The 20,868-nt window shown below is 53.1% G+C and overlaps 6 protein-coding genes across 6 annotated transcripts; 2 read left to right on the plus strand and 4 right to left on the minus strand.

Moving 5' to 3' along the window:
• Positions 1–1,156: 1,156 nt before the first annotated feature.
• On the minus strand, positions 1,157–3,130 carry J4E79_009274 (uncharacterized protein; the record flags this gene model as incomplete). The annotated part of the gene is made up of 3 exons (XM_049358123.1): positions 1,157–2,268; positions 2,315–2,892; positions 2,940–3,130. The coding sequence occupies 3 exons, from the start codon at positions 3,128–3,130 to the stop codon at positions 1,157–1,159; spliced, it is 1,881 nt and encodes a 626-aa protein (XP_049207339.1).
• Positions 3,131–3,544: 414 nt separating this feature from the next.
• Positions 3,545–6,961, plus strand: J4E79_009275 (uncharacterized protein; the record flags this gene model as incomplete). Its single annotated transcript, XM_049358124.1, has 1 exon — positions 3,545–6,961. One exon carries the CDS (start codon positions 3,545–3,547, stop codon positions 6,959–6,961), a length of 3,417 nt encoding a protein of 1,138 aa, XP_049207340.1.
• A 373-nt stretch (positions 6,962–7,334) lies between these two features.
• Positions 7,335–7,928, minus strand: J4E79_009276 (uncharacterized protein; the record flags this gene model as incomplete). The annotated part of the gene is made up of 1 exon (XM_049358125.1): positions 7,335–7,928. The coding sequence occupies one exon, from the start codon at positions 7,926–7,928 to the stop codon at positions 7,335–7,337; it is 594 nt and encodes a 197-aa protein (XP_049207341.1).
• A 1,765-nt stretch (positions 7,929–9,693) lies between these two features.
• On the plus strand, positions 9,694–10,433 carry J4E79_009277 (uncharacterized protein; the record flags this gene model as incomplete). The annotated part of the gene is made up of 2 exons (XM_049358126.1): positions 9,694–9,785; positions 9,818–10,433. The coding sequence occupies 2 exons, from the start codon at positions 9,694–9,696 to the stop codon at positions 10,431–10,433; spliced, it is 708 nt and encodes a 235-aa protein (XP_049207342.1).
• Positions 10,434–13,487: 3,054 nt separating this feature from the next.
• On the minus strand, positions 13,488–15,826 carry J4E79_009278 (uncharacterized protein; the record flags this gene model as incomplete). Its single annotated transcript, XM_049358127.1, has 2 exons — positions 13,488–13,518; positions 13,581–15,826. 2 exons carry the CDS (start codon positions 15,824–15,826, stop codon positions 13,488–13,490), a joined length of 2,277 nt encoding a protein of 758 aa, XP_049207343.1.
• Positions 15,827–16,841: 1,015 nt separating this feature from the next.
• Positions 16,842–19,766, minus strand: J4E79_009279 (uncharacterized protein; the record flags this gene model as incomplete). The annotated part of the gene is made up of 2 exons (XM_049358128.1): positions 16,842–18,333; positions 18,382–19,766. The coding sequence occupies 2 exons, from the start codon at positions 19,764–19,766 to the stop codon at positions 16,842–16,844; spliced, it is 2,877 nt and encodes a 958-aa protein (XP_049207344.1).
• Between the last annotated feature and the right edge of the window lie 1,102 nt (positions 19,767–20,868).

Genomic DNA, 20,868 nt, shown 5'->3' on the forward strand with positions numbered 1-20,868 from the left:
AGGAAGCCACGGTCGAGCTTGAGGACGGTCGTGATCTATCGTGGCCGATCGACGGCAGCTTGTCGTCGAAGTTGGCGGTGGTAGACGTTTTGAAGGCGGGCAGGTCGAAAACCTGCAGGATCGAGGGTCTGCGGAACGAATCGTCGACCTGGGGCCGAGGGAGGATGGAGGTAGCCAGTGCGGAAGCCGTGATGGGTGTATTAGGTCGAGAAACGCGTGGCGCTCCTCGAATAGCTGGTGATGTATCGGGTGGGAATGCTTTGTATGTCGAATGCGTCACGTTTTGATGATGTACACCAAACAGGACGCGAGCAAGCGGATGGAGCTTCAAAAGAGTGTGTGTATTAAGTAAGGGAGCGACTGTAAAGACTGAAGGACAGAAAAGCAACAGCTACAAAGCAGTGTTGAAAGAGTGTGTCTGTCTGTTGAGAGGAATGAGCACGAGATTGAGCTACCAGGTACGCGATCCGTTCTCTGCGCTTTGGTGATAGGGGTCCCTCCGTATCGATAATACCCACCTTATTTAAAATTAGGATCTAACCACCTGCATGACCTCAGAACGCTGCCCGCAAGTGTCCCTCCAGTCTCTTTTGAGCCGGGCCGTTTTCCTGCAGTCGTACAAGCTTCAGCATGGTAATCTGAACCATACGGTGACCTCTTCAGCGATTCAGCCCTTGATCACAAGCAAGCATAGCACAATTCACACGCATTCAGCCTCCACAACGGCTCTCAATATTGCCACGCCCGGTCCTACAGGACCCACGAACAAAGGGTCGTTGAAACGAAACAACCGTCCCGTCAGGCGCGTGATGGTTCACGCTGACCGGCGCTTATGGTATTGCCCCTGAGGCTCAATTACGCTAGTCCCACAGCGGCCATGCACGTCTGTGCGCGTACCTCTCACTAGACCAATCACGTCTATCTTGTCTCCGGGTTCTAGCTGTCACGTAGATAGGGAGGGTTCAAATTGGATAGACACCCGTAGCGCGAACTATCGCACAGTCTGGAGAAGGGCATTTCAGGGTCTCGCATCGGGCTACACCAAGGATATACCAGTACGGCTTTTGTTGAAAGATCACTTGATCTTAAAGATAGCGTTTGGGCAACAACGGTGACCCCATGGAATGTATCCCTGCCACCTGCACGGTGATTATGACTATCTACCAAAGGAGAACCAACCTTTCTTGGCTTGCGGCTTCTCCTCCTTCTTCTCCTCAACCGGCGCCTCTTCTGGCTCTGGCTCAGGCACCTGCGCTTGCGGCGTGCGCCCAGGATACTCGACATAGTTCCATGCCACATCGAGGAATAGAGGCTTGACCGGTACCGGCTTGATCTTTGGAGGCCATGTGACCAGGTTTTTCAGATCAACCGAGCCCGACGATGGGTACTCGTTCAGTCGCTCAACAACGGGTGCCGCGTTTGCCAGCCCAGCCTTGGACGCGGTATCAGAGTTTGCGAATAGTTGCGACAGCGCCACAACACCCCGGTAGTGCGAGTTCAGGTTTTCGAGATTCTCCTTGAGCGTCTTTGTCTGCTCCACGGAGACTTCCATCTTAGGTGCGTTGGATGTTGAGGACGCCTGGGATTGTGGAGCAGATGCTGCTTGGTTTGCCAGTGTCAACGCCCTGTTGCAAAGCGCTAAGGCTTGCTTTGGCGTTGATAGGAATGCGTATGAGTGTGATAGATTCAAGCACTTCAGCGCCTGGAAGTATGCACGCTGTCCGTCGAGTTCGGAAATGAAGCCGGTATCGCGAGCAGCGCCCCTGAGGTCCTTGACCGAGTCAATACTTTGCAGGATTGCATCGTACAAAGCGATGCGCTCCCGTAAGCGCGCCAGCTTGCGGCCAGTGGGCTCCTCCCGTTCGACCCATTCCTTGCCGTCTTTACGCGGTCGGCGCGGCTTTTGCGGAGGATTCGCGGGGAACGTGAGGCCGTCGTCTTTGCCGATAAGCACTCGGTTGCGCCCGACTCGCCACGAAATGAGATCGTAGTTGACCGCTAGATTCGTGACACGGAGATCCTGCATGCGCGCATCGCCCTCATCGACACCTTCCTTCTCAAGCTCCTCAATCGCCCTTCGTGTTGCGTCGACCGCGTCTTGGCTCGCAATGAGGATGTCGTCGTAGGCGTTGGCACGGTCTTTGGGCGATGAGGTGGAAGTCGTAGATTGATCAAGGGCCGCGGAGGCGGTATCGACAGATGCTAGAGCCTGGCCAATCGCAGCGTCTACTACGTTTGCTGTTCGGCCGCGCCACGTAATCTGGGTGTCTGTTGACTATTAGCGATACCCTCTCGTTCGATCTGTGCTGCTTACGGGACGAAGCTGCTTCCTCTTCCTTCAGGGCTGCTGGGTCGAGCTTCTCTACGGCCTTGACCAGCTCTGCGTCGTCCTTTGGGAAGTACTTGGTCGCAACAGTCGGGACACCCACTGTACGCGGGATGCGACTCTGATAGGCAGCATAGCGGATGCTGGGGTCGGTAGTGCCTGCCAACACATCTTTGAACAGGTCCTTCCTCGTAGCCTTCAGCAGAGCGCTGTAGATGACTCGCGCCGCCGAGTACTTGGTGAGACACGGGGCCCAGCGCTGGGGCGTCGCGTTCTTGCTCTTGATGCCTTCGGCTTGCTTCTCAAACTCATGCGCTCCAGCCAGAGTGTAGGCATACGCCTTTGCTTCGAGCACATCCGTCTCTGATGCTCCGCTTGCGCTCGTGTTGGAGATGAGTTCGATAACCTGGTTCGCGTATTGTGTAGCCTTGTGTAAGCGCGAGAGGATGTGTTTACGCGTAGAGCCGGTGATGTTCTTGTCGGCGTTCTCGTCGGAGTGAGAGGCTTTCATAGCCATGGCCTGCGCCCAGGCCCTTTCCGAGTTGAGCAGGAGCAGGTGAAGAGCCCTATCACAGTCAGCTTCCAGGATGCGTCTCCTACACGTGACTCGTACTCATTGTTGTTCTTGATATCCTCCGCCGTGACCGGGGCCTTTGCAGCATATTTGGCGTTCTTGGGTGTTGCCCGACCGAGTTTCTTGTTCACAATCCGGAGACGTCGCGACAATTGCTCATGGTAGGTATTGTAATCGCCGATGAGAAACGCCGACTCCCGGTAGTCGGTCACGAACTTGGTGATATCCATGGCCGGGCAGCTGGTGTTGAGTGCAACTGTGGGGATGCGGCTGATGTGGAGGGGCATCAATTGGCGAGCTATCCATGGCCCTGCCAAGCGAATCGGAATCTCAGGTCGTGGTCGCGCCGTAAACTTTTCGAGACATCATAGACATCGGGCCCGCCACAGCCACGCGCGCTACTCGTTCTTTCCTTGTGTCTTTTGCTTTAGTCTCCTTCTTCTGAGTCAGCACTCTGTACATTGTCTTTCCCCTCCACCGCTTTTCCTGTAGTCCTCATCGCATAGCTGGAGGCATGCGCGAGTGTGGGCAAACCCCAATACCCAGTCCTCTTTCCATCATATCTAATAGTTGCAGTTTATAGAATTCCTCACAGCCTCTGGTAATCTGCGCCGGCCCCATCTGCGCTTCCCACAGTCCAGGTGATGCTCGAGCGTGCTTCGTCATGCCTCGAATCCGGCGGACGCCAGCTCTTCCGCGCTCCGAAGCCATGTCTACGCAGTCGGCGCACGTTGCACCCAACCCCTCGGCACCGCGGTGCAAGCGATCTCAGTCTCTCGTCATGGCAGGCCGCGTCCCCGACTATCGAAGAAACAGGTGGTGATGGTGGCAATGGGGCGGCGAACAAGACCCAAACAGACCAGAAACCCCACGAGGGTCCAATGCTCGACTTTCTGTACCCGGAAAAGACCCTGGCGCTTCTTGGACGACTATCCGTAAACCAGCTCGGTTCAATGGAACAGAGGCGACGACAGCCGTACGCGATTCGAGTCCGCCATTTTTCGACAATACAGGCGCAACCTGTACAGGATGAAACACAAATGGATGTGGATGCGGTGGAACAGGCCAAAAAGGATGCGGCAGAGCTATTACAAGGGTCGGATGCAGTCATGGAATTGCAGAAGTTCCTAGATTCGCCGCCACCTGAGCAGCAAGAGTTGGCCTGGCAATTGTACACTAGCATCCCCGAAGATCGCTTGGCGGAAGTAGAGGAACTGCGAGTACAGCTCCTGGACTATCTTGCCCAGGACGGTGAGCCTACAGCACCGGAGCGAGTCCTTCAGGTATTTGATGGGCTTCGTCCAGCCGCTCGACGGCTATCATCACATCGAGCAGCTATCAAAGCCTACGTTGCATTAGGGATGATAGGGCCGGCAGTTCGACAATATGACAAGCTCGCCAGGCCCATTGAATCAGGAGGTCCCAGTCAGGTTCTACTGCATAGTGGCATAGATGCCATCCTTCGACGAGCCGTACTCGACGAGCAGTGGGATCTCGCGTTTCGTGTCTTCAGAGAGTTCCATCGGAAAGCGCATTCCATTCGTGGTACTCCCACGTACCACGCGATTCGCACCGGCAATACACTCCCAGAGTTGTGGGGTCAGGCTGCAAAATTACCAGAACTTCTGGAACATTTCCAGTCTTTCCTGCGATACGTCGGAGAGTTTCAACACGAACTCACATCTTCGCCATCCCGAGAGCGTGATTTGGCCTGCTTTGTCATGGCCTTCGTACCTCACGTAATGGATCGCGTCTTGCTTACGGAAAAATTAGACGATGATTTTGTTTGGGATTACTTCATCGGGCTCTTTGACAGTCTTCACTCTCTAAATCTTCCCACTTCAACTTGCTACGAGCACGCGATTCGAAAGATGTTGGACCTTCCAAGATTCCGAGAATACACCAACCAGCGAAAGATTCCGCTCGAGCTATATAGAAGATACCGGCAACTTTATCTCTATGGGGACAAGAGCACTTCCGAAGGGCCACCATCACGGGTCTTGATCAGGTCTATGATCTATCAGCATTCTTCGAAAGGCGGCCTGGGACGTGTTCAGGATCATCTACACGATTTACGCACCTGGTATCCAACTAAGCCGCTACGGTCTGGTCTTCTCAAGTACCTGATTCGTACGTATGCCAGGGTTGGTAATGTGGAGAAGGTGGACGAATACGTCAATGAGCTTCGATTACATCACCCAGGCGAAGTGACAATCGGCGTACTCTCATCACTTCCGTATGTGTATGCACGACGCGCGGATGTCGATGGCACCATCACCCAGTTCAAACGCATACACGAAGAGTTTCAGATGACCCCGGATACTGCTTGTTGGAATATTTTACTGCTTGCCTACGTCCGTTCCGAGGACCTTGATGGTGCTCTGGAATGCTTCAACAATTGCTTGGACTATGGCGTTGCACCAGACGTGAAAACTTTCGGGCCTCTGCTCGACTTCTGTGCCCATAGAGGTGATGTTGAGGCTTTCGAGACACTCTTCTCCAAAGCCAAGCAGATGGGGATACAACTCGACACGGATGTTCGTGCAAGGGCGGGCTATGTCGAAGCATTCTTAAATGCGGGTGATCCAGAAGGCGCCGAAGCGATCGCATATGGCATGCTCAACAGTTACAAGGCAGGGACACTCCACGGATACCCTCTTTCACATACATGGAACTTGTTGATTCAACGGCGCGCAATGGACCGCGACCTAGCGGGGAGCAGGCAGCAATACAAACTGATGGTCGAGAACAACATCCCGCTGGACAGCTGGACTTTTGGCAGTCTGATGCGAGCATTAGTCGAGGTAAAGCAGACCAACGCTGCTTACAAACTGCTGAGAGTCACAATGCCGGAACAAGGATACCGGGTCCATGCACTTCACTACGCCATAGTGATGACCGGTTTCTTGAGGGAGGGGCAGTATCAACTAGCTGTGGAAGCTCACGAAAGGATGAAGGCGCGCCAGGTTCCTCAAACTGAGAGCTCCCGCCAAGCTTCACTACAAGCGCTTGGTATGGCTGATTCTCGGCAGCTAAAGAGGAGAGGAGCCAAACATCCAAACTACAAGCTTCTTCGGGTCGAAGAGGCTCTTGAAGAGATGCTCGTCTCCAGTACAGCGCAGGAGATTGCACACCGACAACCTGTACATGAACGATTTGACGATGTGGACAGCTTCGATGACCTCCGAGCGTCCTACTATGGCCTGATGATCTCGCTCTATAGTGCCAGATCAGCGTATAAGCTCTGCAAGAAGCTTTTCCAAAAGGTCGAAGCGATGGCAGCAGAGTCTGGCACCTACGCTATACCACTGACCCTCGTCACATCGATGATGGAGGCGCATCTGAAGGCAAACAACCACGCCGAAGTCGCAAACTTCTGGGACCTCGCGCGCACCTCCGCTGCAAAACTCACCAAGACCTTCCACCAAGCCGTGAACCAGAGCGCCCCTGTCCCCGACGACACCTCCATCACCGACCCCTTGATCCTCCAACGCTTCCAAGAAGCGCACATCTCGGACAACCGGCGCCAAATCCTCGCCAAGCCCGCCCGCATCTACATCCGCAGTCTCCTCGCGCAGCCCGACGCCGACAACCCCACCGCCGCGCAAGACGCCCAACGCACCATCCGCGACCTCCTCGTCAACGGCTTCACAGTCGACAACCTCACCTGGAACGAACTCATCCAGCAGCTCATCCACCGCAACCACATCATCGACGCCTTCACCATCTGCGAAGAATACCTCATGCCCCGTTTCCCGGGTTGGCGCGAACTCATCCCCAACTTCATCCGCAACGACCGCAAGGGGTTCCAGTGGATGGAGCTGCGTCCGAATGATCTCAACAAGGCTAGTGTGCTCCCGCGGTACAAGACTATTATCTTGTTGGCGAAGGCTTTTGGTCAGGTTAAGAGCGATGAGAGGAATGGGGTTGGGTATGATGAGGAGGCTGGGGCTTGGTTGGCTGAGGTGCTTGAGGGTAAGGCGCCGTTGACTATGCGGGCTATTGATTCTATGCCGAGGACTTTTGATAAGTTGCAGCAGAGGCATTTTGGGGTTTTGTAGAAGTGAGAGGGGTGTATGTGGAAAGGAGGTCCGTGGTCGCCGCTTCTCTTCTAAATTCTTCGAGGGGGCTGTAGATATGTAGATTATGTAGTATAGTATGATTGGAACGTGTTGCATGTGTTAAGACTTTGGTTGGTTTACTGGTTTCATGATGATGTGTGCGGTTCACGTTCTGTCTGGTCACGTTGATGATCACAAGGTTGATGGTGGCGGTCGTACTGCGCAATACACGAAGTGCGTTCAAAGGAAATGAGATGTCATTAAAATACCACGAAAGTCTACCGATACATGTTATTGAAGGAAAGAGATCATCGCTGGTAGTAAAGACCGTGATTGCAGCACCCAAACACACAACGCATGACGAAAACAATCCTCACTCCTTCATTCCTTCCTCCGTACCGAAAAGCTCTAACCAAGTTTCGATTGCTGCGCCGTCCATATCATCGTCGAACGGGTCGAACTGAATTTCGCCTTCGGGATGCAAAGTAGTGTTTTGCGAGTTGTCGATGTGTGCGGTTGTTGGTACGATTGATGGTGCTTCGGCATCGTAATCGATGGCGCCGTGGGAGAGGAGGAGGTTGATAATCTCATTGTGGTTGAAGAATTTTGCATATTTCAATGCCGACCAATTCCCTCCTGCAGGCATTTGGTTCATATCGATGTCTTTGTGCTGGAGAAGTAGCTTCACAGCTTCCATTTTGCCGTTTTGAGCAGCAGCTGTCAGAGCAGGCTCGACATATCGATCGGACATGTTCACGTCGATGTCGGGGTAAGCTAGCAGAACTTCTATCACTTCGCAATCACCCTTTTCAGCAGCTAATCTAAGGATGGTCTTGTTCTCTGTCGGTAGAACTCTGTTCGGACCTCCAAAGTCTGGATGCTTAAAAAGCCTGTGAAGCAAATCTTCTTTGGTGAACGTAAGACTTGTTGGTGAAACATCAGACGAGATGCAGTGACCGTCTGTCATTGAATCCGAGTGTCTGAGTAGCAAGGAAACTGTTTCCCAGTGTTCATTAGAGGCTGCGTGGTGCAGGGGCGTCGCTGCGTTATTGTCTGGGCGATTGATGTCAATGCTTGGATGGCGAAGCAATTGCTGTGCAACCATCGTGTGTCCATTTTTGGATGCATAGTGCAGAGGTGTTTCCCCGTCCTTGTCTAGACAATTGACATCAGCACTTGGATGGCGAAGCAACTGCTCTGCAACCATGATATGACCACCTTCTGATACATAGTGCAGAGGTGTTGCCCCGACCTCGTCTCGGCAATTGACATCAGTACTTGGATGTTGAATCAACTGCTTCGCAATCGCTGTATGTCCTTTTGATGCGGCTATATGAAGCGCTTGTCTCTTTCTGGAGCAATGAAGCGTCTTATCAATTCCATTGCAAGCAACCAAAACTTCCATGGTAGATGTCCGTCCAAATGCGGCTGCTAGATGTATCGAAGCATAGCTTAACGCACATGGAACATTCCCATTGACGTCTGGATCGCCTAGTAGCGTGTTCAAGAGCAATGCATGACCCGTGAGTACTGCGAAGCGAAGCTTTCGTGAGACCTTTCGGTTTTTGAACGTGTCCCCCAAGTGTGTGATATACGCATCAACGACACTGACAGCTCTTGAACGCATCAGATATTTTTCCAGCTCTTGCGAAATTTGAAACAGTTTTTCCCGCGGCATTTTCTCAAGGAAAATCTCCACTGTCTCGGAGCTGTGGCTTAGAAACGCTTCGTGTATCGGTAGTCGATTTTTATCGTTCCTTATCTCAATGTCTGCTCCGATAGCAAGCAGAAATTTGACTACCTCTGTCTGGCCAGCTCTAGCACCACAATGTAGGGCAGTGGATTGATCATCTGCTTTCGTATCGACTGTCAAGCCTGCGTTGAGGAAAGTTTTCAGCCTCTCTACGTCACCTGAAGCGGCTACGCGCATAAAGTTCGACGCGCTATGTAGGCTTTCATTACCGCACACATCGAACTGCGGTGGCACTGACTGCGTTGTATCGCTCTTCTTTGGTAGACAACCAATGCGCCCAGAAGTGTGTTTCTTCTTTTGATGCTGTCTGAGGTTGTCTTTGCGATTTGATGTGAACGGACAGCTCACATCATCACAACGATATAGTTCGTTGCCGGTACGATGTCGAGCTTTGATATGACGGATGAGGTCTAGACGGAGCGCAAAGCCTCTCTTACATGTTTCGCAGATGAGGGGCTTTGTATGTGTTTTCAGATGCTTACTTCTGTGCGTTAGTCATCACCCATCGACTTACAGCACACTGACTTACTTCAACTTCCCACGTGTATCTATCTGCTTGAGACAGACATGGCATACAAATTTATCGGAGCTCATGTTATTTCCTGCAGCATGCTAATGAGAGGGCCTCGACTTGGATATGTATCTGGTCGGAGCCAAGCCTGTTTCTAGCTGAGATTTCAATTTAGGCTAGCGGTGCAGGTGCATTGTAAGTCCTCGAGGGGCACGCCCGCAGATCATGAGCCACTAGCTTTGTTCGGAATTTCGCCGGCATCAGCCAGGCTGCGCAATCGAGGTCTTATATAGTCTTCACCGTCACGGAGCCTTACTTCTGGCCGCTCTCCCCAAATTTGCAAGCTGAGCACGTCGTTTTCGCCAACAACTCGCTCCTTGTTACGTCGACTGTCTTGCACTAATCAACGTTGTTGTCCTCCTCTACGAAAGCTCCTGTTTTCAAACCATCAGCAATTACTTTGCCACGATGTCGCGCCAAATTCACGGATCAGTCTCCTCACACGACCGCAACGGCTCTTCAGCGCTTGAGGCAGACCAAATCGATCACAATGACCTCGGGTAGGTCACGTTTTTTTTTTAATATCATGCAGGTATGCCTACAAGTCTCTCGAAAAGTCGCTCAGCTCCTGCAACGATTGGGAGCGCCTCAACGAGCCAATTGTCGATCGCGACCACATCTTCCTTGGCCTTCCACATGTACAGGCTAGCCCCCAGTACCCCTGTCAGATCAATCCCTGGAACGCCATCGCCTTCGATGTCTATCGCCATGGGGAATCCAACCCTGAAGCCGGAATCTACGACGGATCGTTGACCTTTCCTTATGGTGGGATAGAGCCGGAGCCCGCCTTCCCAATAGCCCCGATGGCACCCGTCTGGGACTTCAACGGAGGCCAGGACTTCAATCAGTCAAGCATGTTCATCACGCCGGGCGCTCAGCCGATCCCAGCGTCCTTTCCAGCAATGGTCTCAGCCCCGCCAGCCCCGGCCCCTGCTCCTGCTCCTGCTGCAGCAAACCGCATCCACTGTCCACATGGATGTCCAGCAACCTTTGGTCGCGGCGGAGAGTATCGTCGCCACATGATGAATCACGAGCGCCCCAGGTATAGATGCCCCATGGTCGATTGCCCCAAGACGTTCTCTCGCGCAGACAAGCTTCGCGATCATGCCAAGAAGGGCCACGGAGGTCGCAACCCTTTGAACCTCTAGTTGTTCTATGCTCTGAAACCCGGCCTCACGAATATTTCCTCGAGTAACGCATGTCGGTCTTTACACTCTTGTCGCTGCTTACTGGTACACTCGTTACTGCGAGCTTTTGTTGCTCTTTTTGCTTTCCAGTTATGTCGCTCCTTAATTGTTGTAGTTAGTAAGATGCCAGTCATTCCTTAACCTTGCCATCCCCATCGTGACAACCTTCCCCACCTCATCGCTCCTACAGAGCCTCACTTGGCCCCCAAAGCGCCCAGACTCCGGTGAGCCGTGGCGGTGACACGTCAATAAGCCACATAAAGGGAAGGGCACACTCGTCCAATCGCGAATAGAAAGGCTGCAGATGCGAAGGTCCTTCATGCGCAATCTATCACGCGTGTTGTTGTGCGTCGAAGGGCATGCGCGTCCAATGATCGAGTGGCGCGAAGTGGGGTCGATGCTGAGCTGGCGGGGCGAGGGGCACAGTGGCGTTGCTAGCGCGGGTTGGAAGGGCATACGGCTGTCGGGTTGCATGTCTCCTCAGAGTTGCGTCTTGAATGTGCGTCGGATGCGCGCTGTGACTTTCGGCTCATGCATCGAGGCCGAGTGTGTCTGAGAAGTGAACAAAGCGAAATGGCTTTCTCCACTGACCCATAAAAGCTGCACATCTTGGCCATCGATGACAACATGTAAGCTGGCCCATTGATTGACCCTTGCTAATACATTTGTTTGGGTACTAGATATCTCAACCCAAGAATGATTTACGAGGAAGAGGTGACTTGCTCGTCGATACCCCCGTGGCTTTGCTCATCCCGTAATCAGTATGTTCCGAGAGAAGCCCATTTCACCCTACCGGGCAGCTCCGGCTTGGGAATGACATACTACTCGTTGCAATGCAAAGCGTCGTACAATCGGGTGACAACCACCATAATATAGCCGCAACAGGTGAATGGTCCTTACTCCCAGGAGATACTCCAGTCATTGAAGCCAAAATCGAAATCTGCGCTGAACGAAACTATTCCATGAGCAAAATCATCATCCACGCTGCGATGTTCGGCGCAGCCGTCTGAACCTTACTACGTTCTTCGATTTTCGCCCATATCTCTCCCACTAGTTTCAGACGTCCATCGCGTGTAACGTCCATATTACCCAACAGCAAGGCGAGAACGCATGCGCTGAGCCTATATTCGGTGCCATCCAACATGTCCGAGGCGAGTCGATTCCGAAATCGACATACGTGTCCGAAAATTGCTATACGGTCCGCTACCACCTGGTTATCACAATCCTGAATGAATCTGAATATCGAATAACAGCCCCAGTTACCGGAAGAGAAGTAGTCCCACGAGGTAGAAAAACAGTCGTAGAATCGAGTGCTCTCCAGCGTAGTCCATTTCACCTCGCTACTGATACGGCAAAGCTGGCCCATATCGAACGCGTGTTCGTAGGATAAGCCGTTGAAGTATGCGGTGTCGAAACAGAGATCTGTACCTATCATATGTAGGCACACATTTTCTGTTGTTTTGTAAGATACCTCGATAGGAATGAGCAGAAACAATGCCCAGGAGCATCTTTTTTCCTGGAATGTCCATGTGCGGCGGAACCAAGCATCTTGTGTAATGGACATAAGCAGGTCGGTGGCGTTCCGGACTCGCTCTCGGAACCGCTCTCGGAACGTACTGACATAGCCGTCACTCACTGGAGAGTCTTCAGAAGTCTCTCCTTTCGTAGCATTCTCCTCGAGGTCATAGTCGTGATAGAGATATGTGATCAGATGTTCCAAAGAACGATGATCCGTTATTGGAGTAGACAGTGGCGCAACCGTCCACTCGCTCTCATTGTATACTCGATGCATGACTTTCAGATGTGCCTGGATATCCGTAGCATCTGTTTGATCGATGCATTCCTGATCAATCCAAACGAATGCACATTTGCGAGATCTAGCAAACAGCATTGCGCGATGAAAGACCAAGTTTGGACAGCCGATGGGCTTAGGCTCGCCTGACTTCGACCTGTCCGATATATGATAGTGCGGTAGCGGTGACAGGCTTTCCATAGACTGTGTATGCTTCCAGCAGTAGGACACAGTGATGTACGCCATGCCATCGACATGTTCCTCTGGTGTCGTGAGCCGGTAGTCGTTGTAGCCATCGTCTGCAAGCCATCTCTCGACGGACACAGGCGTGACGAAGCGAAGTCTGAGTGGCGTGTTCTCTGGGACCTTGTAGAGTGCCAAATCAAGAATCCTCTCAATCTCTTCATGAAGAGCCTGTGGGGTACTGTATATCTCGTTCAAAGGTAAATTGTCGTCGCGCTGCATGTTCGCAATCGACAATACCCTTGGTATATGGTATGATTGCGATAGCTCTGAGGTAATTAGGCCTTGGTCTGAGTCAAAGGTGCACTCCAAGCTCGTTGCAACTGACAATACCGATGGGCAAATCGTTGCAATGAAGGGAAGTCGCGATCTTGAAACCCAAATCGCTCCCTATCCTCGTGAGCCCGTTGGTGGGCGAACAGTGAGCCGCGTGTGTGTAGTGGTTTCGAGTCCCATGGACGACCGGAAGGGGGATAGACTCAAGGTATCGCGCTCATTATGAGCCGAATAGAGAGTGAGGAGGTGCCAAGAGCGGGCGTATGAGCCGACAACTTTTGTTGGTGTCGCGTCAATCCAAAGCAGGCAGTGACACCAGGAAAGAAGTGCTGTGCCTCACTGCTCACGTGCAAAGTGGGGTCAACCTTGAGCCCACAACAAACCACGCCCAACAAGGAAACCACCCTGCATCATCACGCAGGCCCCGAGCCATCATCATGAAATGTAAATATCTTCATTACTAAAGCTGCTCAAACAACGAACTCCAAGTCCGCAAACGAATGCACACCCAAATCTAACAAAACGCCCATTGCTCATTGCAAATGCCAAAAAAAGACCTAACCAAAACCCACCACCCCATCTACCGAGCGTATATCATCGGATAGCATTAAACTCGTATATCAGGATATCGCGAAAACCAGTTTTGAACGCCATAACAAGCATATGCATACACCATGTCTCCCGTTGCACATTTGCCATCATCATTAGTATAATGATCGTCGCTTTAGCTTATTCCTGCGTAACGTTAGCAAGCATTCATCAAATTGCCATCTCGCACCGTGAAGAGAAGAACTTACGTAGCACCCCAACTCAACCGACTCTTCGACTTCACCGCCTCAGGCCCCATCGCCGACCTCGGCCTCTCCTTCTCCTGTTCCTTCTCCTTCTCCTTCTCCTTCACCTCCTCCTTCTGCGCCGCACCCGCTTCCGGGCCCGTCGCATTCGCAGTAACAGCGTAGTAGCGCGGTGTAGTCGGTGTGTTGCGTCGTGGATTCGGAGGACGCACGTTCGTTGGAAGAGGCGACGTCAACGGTGTATCGGCGGCTTGGGAGCCGACGGGTTTGGATGGAATGGCGGATGCGGCGGTGGAAGGACGGATGGACATGTTCCTGTCCTTGGGTGCGAGGACGCGGCGCAGTTTGGATTCTTCGCGCTTGGGAAGGGCTTCGGGGGCTGGTGTTGTGGTGTCGGCGGATTGCTGCTCGGGCTCTTGGGTCTTGCGGACGATCTTCTGCATCATGACTTTCAGGCCGAGACTCCTTCGGCGGTTGGTCTTGAGCTCTCTCAACTCAGCGGGTGGGACGTCGTGCGACATCAGACTCCAGCGGTTTGGCGTCTCCTTCGGCGAGCTCTTGCTGCGGAGATGGCGTTGGGGAGTCTCTTGGATGCTTCCTTCACGTTCCGGGACTACGGGCATGGGTGGGATCGGTATCGCTTCCACGGGTGGTGCCTCGTCTGATATCTTCGTCAGCGGTGGACTCGGTTCGTGGATGAGTGTCGCACCACTTGAGCGAGCAGAGAAACGGTCAGGTCGGTCCATAGAAATGACACGCTGCCGGGTGCGCTGGGATCCGAGGCGCTCGTGATCGAGCATGAGCTGATACTTTGTGGCTTTGAGTTCGTCGATGGATTGCTGCAAGCGTTCAATCTCGTCTTGGTCCTGTGTGTGGAAGGTGGCAGCGGCGTCAAGTTCACCTTGGATGTCTTTGACGTAGTGGTCTTTCTCCGCAATGGTGTTCCTCAGCAACTCCATCTCTTCGTCCTTGCTGGCAAGTGCTTCCCGTAGCTCGGACACCTGACCCTCCATGCGCTGGAAGTGAACACGATGCACTACGCTTGGGCGCGCGGTCTCCATGTCCTCGTTGACTTCCATCTCTTGGTTGAGCTGCACCTTGATAGCCTCAGCCTCTTGAAGCGCAGTAAACAAGCGGGCATTAGCCTCGACCAGTCGCTTCTCGAGAGCGGCCACCTCGGCGTATAGGCGAAGGTTGTCTTGCTGGGTGGTGTTGAACATAGCCTCAAGCTCTTCCTTGTCGTGCTCATCCTCGTCAATCGTCGGCAATCGTCCGACCACGGAGTTTGCTCGACTTCTCTGTGGCTCAAGTTCCGCCAGCTTGACGGCGCTCTCCTCCAACTGCTCTCGAGTCTGAGTGTGTTTTTCCCGCTCTTCCTTGAGGGCCTTTTGGATCTTCTTGGCAACATCCCATGATCTTTGCAGCTCGGCTTGCTGATTGACAACCTCCTCCTTGGTCTGGGCACTGGCGGCGAGTTGTTCTCGCAGCTTTGCAATGATCACATCCTTGTCTTCCTCAACCTCCGGAGAACTTCTGCCCTTCTTGATCCGTAGCATTCGAACTTCAAGGGCATGTCCATCGTCCCCGTCTTCCGAAAACCGCGGGCTCGACTGTCGTTCCATAGAGATCAACCGCTCCCTCATTAGCTTCAGCTGCGCATCTTTGACTTCCATAATCGTCTTGTGTTGCCTAGCCATCTCTTCAAGCTGGCTATCGCGGTCCTGTATGCTTTTGTCTTTCTGCTCGTTGCCCTTTCGAAGTGCAAACAGCTCGATGTCTTTCCGGTATACAATCGCCTGATGATCCCGGCCCAAGTTTTGTTTGATGGCTTTTAGCTGATCACGGAGGCCAGAGTATTCCGCAAAGGTATCATTGAGCGCTTCGCGTGCATTTTGAAGTTCCTCCTTCGTGATTCGAAGCTGGACTTCACGGGCCTTGTGTGCTGTTTTAGATTCGGTGAGCGAGCGTTGCAGTCGCACGATCTCGCTATCTTTAGGGTCAACGGCGATCGTTTTTGTGTCGGATGCCCCTGATTGAGAAGTCGAGATTGGCTCAATGGGCTCGAAATCTTCATCCTCGACGGCGGATGTCTTGGGAATGGGCACGGTAGCCGCATTGGTCAGATCACAAGGCGTTCGGGCCCGGGGGGTTTCGGATGACGAGGGCGAGCGGGGTTGAAGATCTGATTCGCTATCAGCATCGGTAGCGCCCGCCGCTAACACTCGCTGAAACACGTCAAACGCGACCATGACGAAAACAAGTATCAATAAATCGCCTGCTTCGAGTTTGTGGTTCGCGCAGCTGGCGAGTGCGACGAGGTGCAATGCGTTTGCAATTGACGTCTGATGTCTGTTCGCCCAAGCGTCGGGCCGTTGGCGCGCAACTAGGAGAAAAGTGCCCGGTAAGGCTGTGACGATGACCGTGGAAAGGGGCGAGTCAAAAGCAAAGTCCAATACCCTGCGCCGCGTGTCGATCAGGTTGTGCAATCCCGACGTAAGTCCGAAGACTTCAGTGTCGCGCGTCCTGCTGAGAAGACGGTAGACGCCACCTACGACTAGAGTGTTGCCTGTAGCGAGATTAGTAAACCAACGAGGTGTGCAGGGCGTCCATGTGAAGACGAGCCGCTTAACATACCTGATGTGGATTCTGGTCCTCCGAGCTCGGATGGGTGACTGGCGGTACAGACAGCTGGAGTAGCTATCGAACCAAGAGTAGTCGTCAACGTCGATGACAAAGTCGATGGCTGTATAGATGATGATATAGTCTCTCCCGCAGCTAAAAGAAACCTTCGGGTCAAAGCAGGGGTAAATCCTGCGTCGGTAGGTAGCGGATAACGTTGTGAAGTGTCTTGGGCTCCGTCAAACGCTCTCAGCATTCTGGTACGAGCCAAGCTGTCGAACGGTTCGTGGTGAGACGTGGAATCGAGAGGCTGGAATTAGGCGAGTCGAAGAGTGAAGCGAGGGTTGGTGGCCTTGGGCGTCGTGATAATAGAGTTCATTAAGTTGACGTCAAGATGCTATACGTTGGGTGTACAAGATGCAATGGCCGTGAACATGATACCGCCAAACTCCAAAAAGAACAGTAACAAATGGATCGTGAACAAGTTGGGGCATTGATGAGATAAAGGGGAAGCTCGCATAAATGAGCAATTGAAGTGAGGGGTTGCATGTGAGCTGTGACGCCGTGCTCGACTGCTTGCGTGATGGATATCGCAGCAAAAGTAACGGAGACATGCAGGGATCCCCGCAACTAAAGCCCGCTGCCCTAGATTTCGAACTGCTTGAAGCCCTCGACCAAGCCATCGCTAATCTTGGAGGGAATTGCCCACACAGGCAGATAGTGCTGCACCTCGTCGAAAGCAGGGATGTCGCCTGTGTTGGCGTCCGACCACATGCACACGACCCTTCCAGAAAGTTTCGATTGTTCTTTGGCGTTCCAAGTCACGCTAACGTTCCAGGGCTGTCCAAATTCGCGATGCCACAGTCGCACTTCCCGGGCGCCGTCCCCACCGACGGGTTTGAAGCGAGGATCTGAAACGGCGCCGTCGACGCTCAACGCTGTGATGGGCGAGTCGAAAAGCACGCGACATGCTCGGGTGTTATGCCCAACAACGCGTATCGTCGCCTTGTTTGAGTAATTGCCCTTATGGATCGAGTAATTGAGCCAGCTGGCAATGTACGTGTTGTTGTCAAATGGCGCGACTTGCGCTGTCTTTGGGACGACTTTAGCGTCAAGACCCTGCCACTGGCACTGCTTTAGTTCCTTACGCGTCGCAACCTCGGGCGTCGTGCAATCAAGCTGCTGGCCTTGCGCACTGGGTAACTCGCCAACAATGCGTTGCACATAGCCGTCCAAGCCGGTCAGGGACACGACGTTATGACCAGTCTCGCAATTAACCCGCTGGACGAAGTACACCTTTAAGCGATGATCCCTGCTGAAAGGGAACGCAACAAGGTTGTAGATGACGGTTGCGACGCATATCAGGAATAAAAAGGTTGGGATGTGATATGTGAAGCGGTGAATAAACGGGCCGGTGGGTGCGAGCAACAATACAGTAAGCGCTGCGAAGGCGAGGTAAATAAACAGAGGCGAGTTACCATCGGATGGCGTCTGGTATAGGGCCGAGGTGAGGAGTAGAGCGACCTGTCCGACAAGGATGATCACGATTGGCGCTAAGAGTAGCAGTTGAACGACCCAGATCCAGCTCGGTAATTTGCCGCTCCACTCTTGTTCTCCAGGATACACGTTGCCGAGATCTATTCGCCGGGGCCCTTGAGCATGATCCTCGCCGCTCTCGCTGATAGAGTCTCGCCTGTTGCCGCCGTATCTTGCGAATCCACGTCGATCGCCGCGTAAAAGTGAAGTGGTTTCGGTGGCGTCATCGTCTCCCACGGGGCGATCATCGGACCGTGCAGCGGTGGTGCTGCCTGTAAGGGGCCTGCTTGCGGACTCTGAGTTGCGCCGGGATTCGTCCTCTTGCTCGAAATGACGGGCATACGCAGATTTGGTTGGAGCGAGGAAGAGTTCGAGGTAGGAGAGGAGGATTGCCGCGAACACAGCTGCGAAGTAGAACATCGCAGAATAACCAGCGGCAACCTGATAGTCGTTCACGAAGACCGTGATGATTGTCAGAAGCACGAAGGAGCCGATGAAAAGCCAGATCAAAGCGTACATGCGCTGGAGTGCGGATGGTCGCATAGCATCGGCCCCTCGCGCAAGGAACCAAGCGATGAATATCCAGGCTGAGAGCATCATGCTGTTGATATTGTTAGTTGTGAACAGAGTAGCAGCATGAGCGACTCACCTCCAGACGGCGAATGGGCTGCTGTAAACAATGAAGGGATTGAACCGGACTATGAGATAAGCCAATGCGACCACAACAGCACTTGCTGTGACAAAGATGATGGGGAAGCGGAAGAAGCCGCGCCAGCCGTATAAGGGTACCGGATTGTCATCGTCAGACGAATAGATGTAGGCTTTGCGCGCCAATAGGTAGTTCTTGTCAGCCTTGGAGAGCCCAAACGTCAGTCCAATCAACGTAAGAGGTGCCACAACCAGCAACGTGACGCACAAAGCGAAAAGGGTATGTAGGTTGAAAACGACGAACACCTTGCCGAAGAGGTCAAACCACACGCCGTCACTGCCAGTTCCGGCATTGACTCTACCGTTATCGAGGCTTTCTGAGCCACTGAATTCGTCACTGGTGATGGAAGCCAATCCGGATGTTGAGGCCAGAGCTGCTGAAAGCATGTGCCAGAGCGAGTTCATCGAAGTTTCACGTGTGGAGTCTTCCACTGTGTGGTATCTGGCCCTGGGCTCCATGAACGCAATGTCAAGGCCGCGTAGCCCAAGTTCGCCGTGGAAGACTTTGTAATCAGTTTCGCTTCGGATATAACCCTTTTTGAAGCCATCTCCGCTTACGACTGTCCCGAAAGGATATTTAGACTTTTTGTAGTAGCGGGTGACTTCGGTATCGGTGCTCCTGAACAAGGTAGCTCTGCCGCCAGCTCCAGCTCCCTCGAGGTTTACGAACGTATGGGCGACCTGAGAAATCGGGTTCCGCATGAAAGCTTTGGCGCCGTTGAGATAATCCTCTTCGCCGTTGTTAAGCAGCAGTACCACGGTTCTTTTGGGCCAGTTCTTGGATTCTGTGAAGTAGGATAGAAGTTGCAGTATCGTCACAACACCCACGCCATCGTCAGTTGCACCATACCCGCTGCTCACTGAGTCGTAATGGGCGTTCACAAGTACGCCGCCGTTGTCCGGACTGCGCTGAGTCCCATTGAAGGGTTCGTCATCATCAGAACCGCGGATTGCAACAATGATGTTAGTGCCTTCAAAATAGATAGATGTGCTGCCAGATGAAAATGTGGCGTTTGCGGTCAGGTCATCGAAGAGCTCGACTTGGCCCTTTTCCAGGTCTTTTGAAGTAACGATGGCCTTGATGCGCGCAAGCAGATATTTGCGTACATCGTCGTTCGCGTGGCTGTTGTACGGGTGGAACCGGCGGGTAATGTGCTGGAGGTCGCCCCAAGCTTCTGTGAGGTTGACGCCGGTTGGTGGATTGGATGGATAATTCGGTACCGTCAGGTGGGTAACGAGCAGGGCAGCAAAGAGGCCCACGTAGACGATGGTAGTAAAGAAGATGACTGGCCCAGGCGTGAAGGAGAATGGGTTGAGGCGGGCCATGACAGCTCTCGTGGCGCCACGTAGCTTTCAAAAGCTTTCAGTGGGAAGAGATGACGCAAGATGCAGTAGAGTCGGTGGTTGTAGCTATGCTTGGTGATGGCGGGCGGGGCGCGTCCTCGTGCATTGCATGTGATGTGCATATGTCATGGGCCATAGCTCCCAAGCTTAGCCGCATGCGTGTCTAGTCGCGTCAAGAACCATCCCGGTCAAGCCCTCTGTCATCACTCACATTCACGGCGGACCCGAACTGTATGAGCATCGCGTTTATACGTCCCCAATGTATATTGGTATTTGCCCTAGCGACCAATTGTTCTCGTGCTGATCATGGGCCTCGAGGCGCGCTTGCCACCAATCCAGCCGGATGTGGACGCGTCAGACAATGAGGCATCAAACCCAGTAGAAGATGTCGCGGAACTGCCAGTACTCACAACTTCACCGACAGCCTATTCGGGATGCTGTTTAGCTCTCAGCGAAACCCTCATTGCCTACCTCGCATCGCTCCTTCCTCATCCTCCCGCGCTTGCTCTATCCGTCGGAAGCGGCTTCGGTCTCCTCGAAAGCTATCTCATCACCACACCCTACGCGTACGACGTTATAGGGGTCGAAGTAGAACCAAGCTCGAACAAGTTCTTGCCTTCCTCAAACCATCGCATCGTTCACGGCACGCGTTTTCTTGAGCCGCTCGCAGCGGAGGCTACGACATGGCTTTTCGTATACCCGCGACGCGTTGGGCTAGTACGCGAATACCTTGCACAGTATGGCCAGGACAGCGTGGACAGAGTGATATGGGCAGGCCCCAAATCGGATTGGGATGACTACAAGGCATGCTTTGCCGGATGGACTGTGGAAGAGCAGAGCGCCGAGCAGATCGGTGGAAGGGCATGGGAACTGATCGCCGTCACACACAGGCCCACGTCATGAGGCAATATGTCTGTGATCGCGGACGTATCCCTTCTCGACGCTGGCTTCACGTGTTTCCCCTGATCTCATCGTCTCCGACCATGCGCAGGCTTCATGGCTAGTGAGCGCATGATAATCTCTGCCAGTGACGAAGGCCTTATTCTGGCTCGATACCCTGACACCGATGACTGGATCGCCATTT

This window comes from Alternaria viburni (genome assembly GCF_023758015.1).
Source record: "Alternaria viburni strain BMP 2772 chromosome Unknown scaffold_24, whole genome shotgun sequence".
NCBI lineage: Eukaryota > Fungi > Ascomycota > Dothideomycetes > Pleosporales > Pleosporaceae > Alternaria > Alternaria viburni.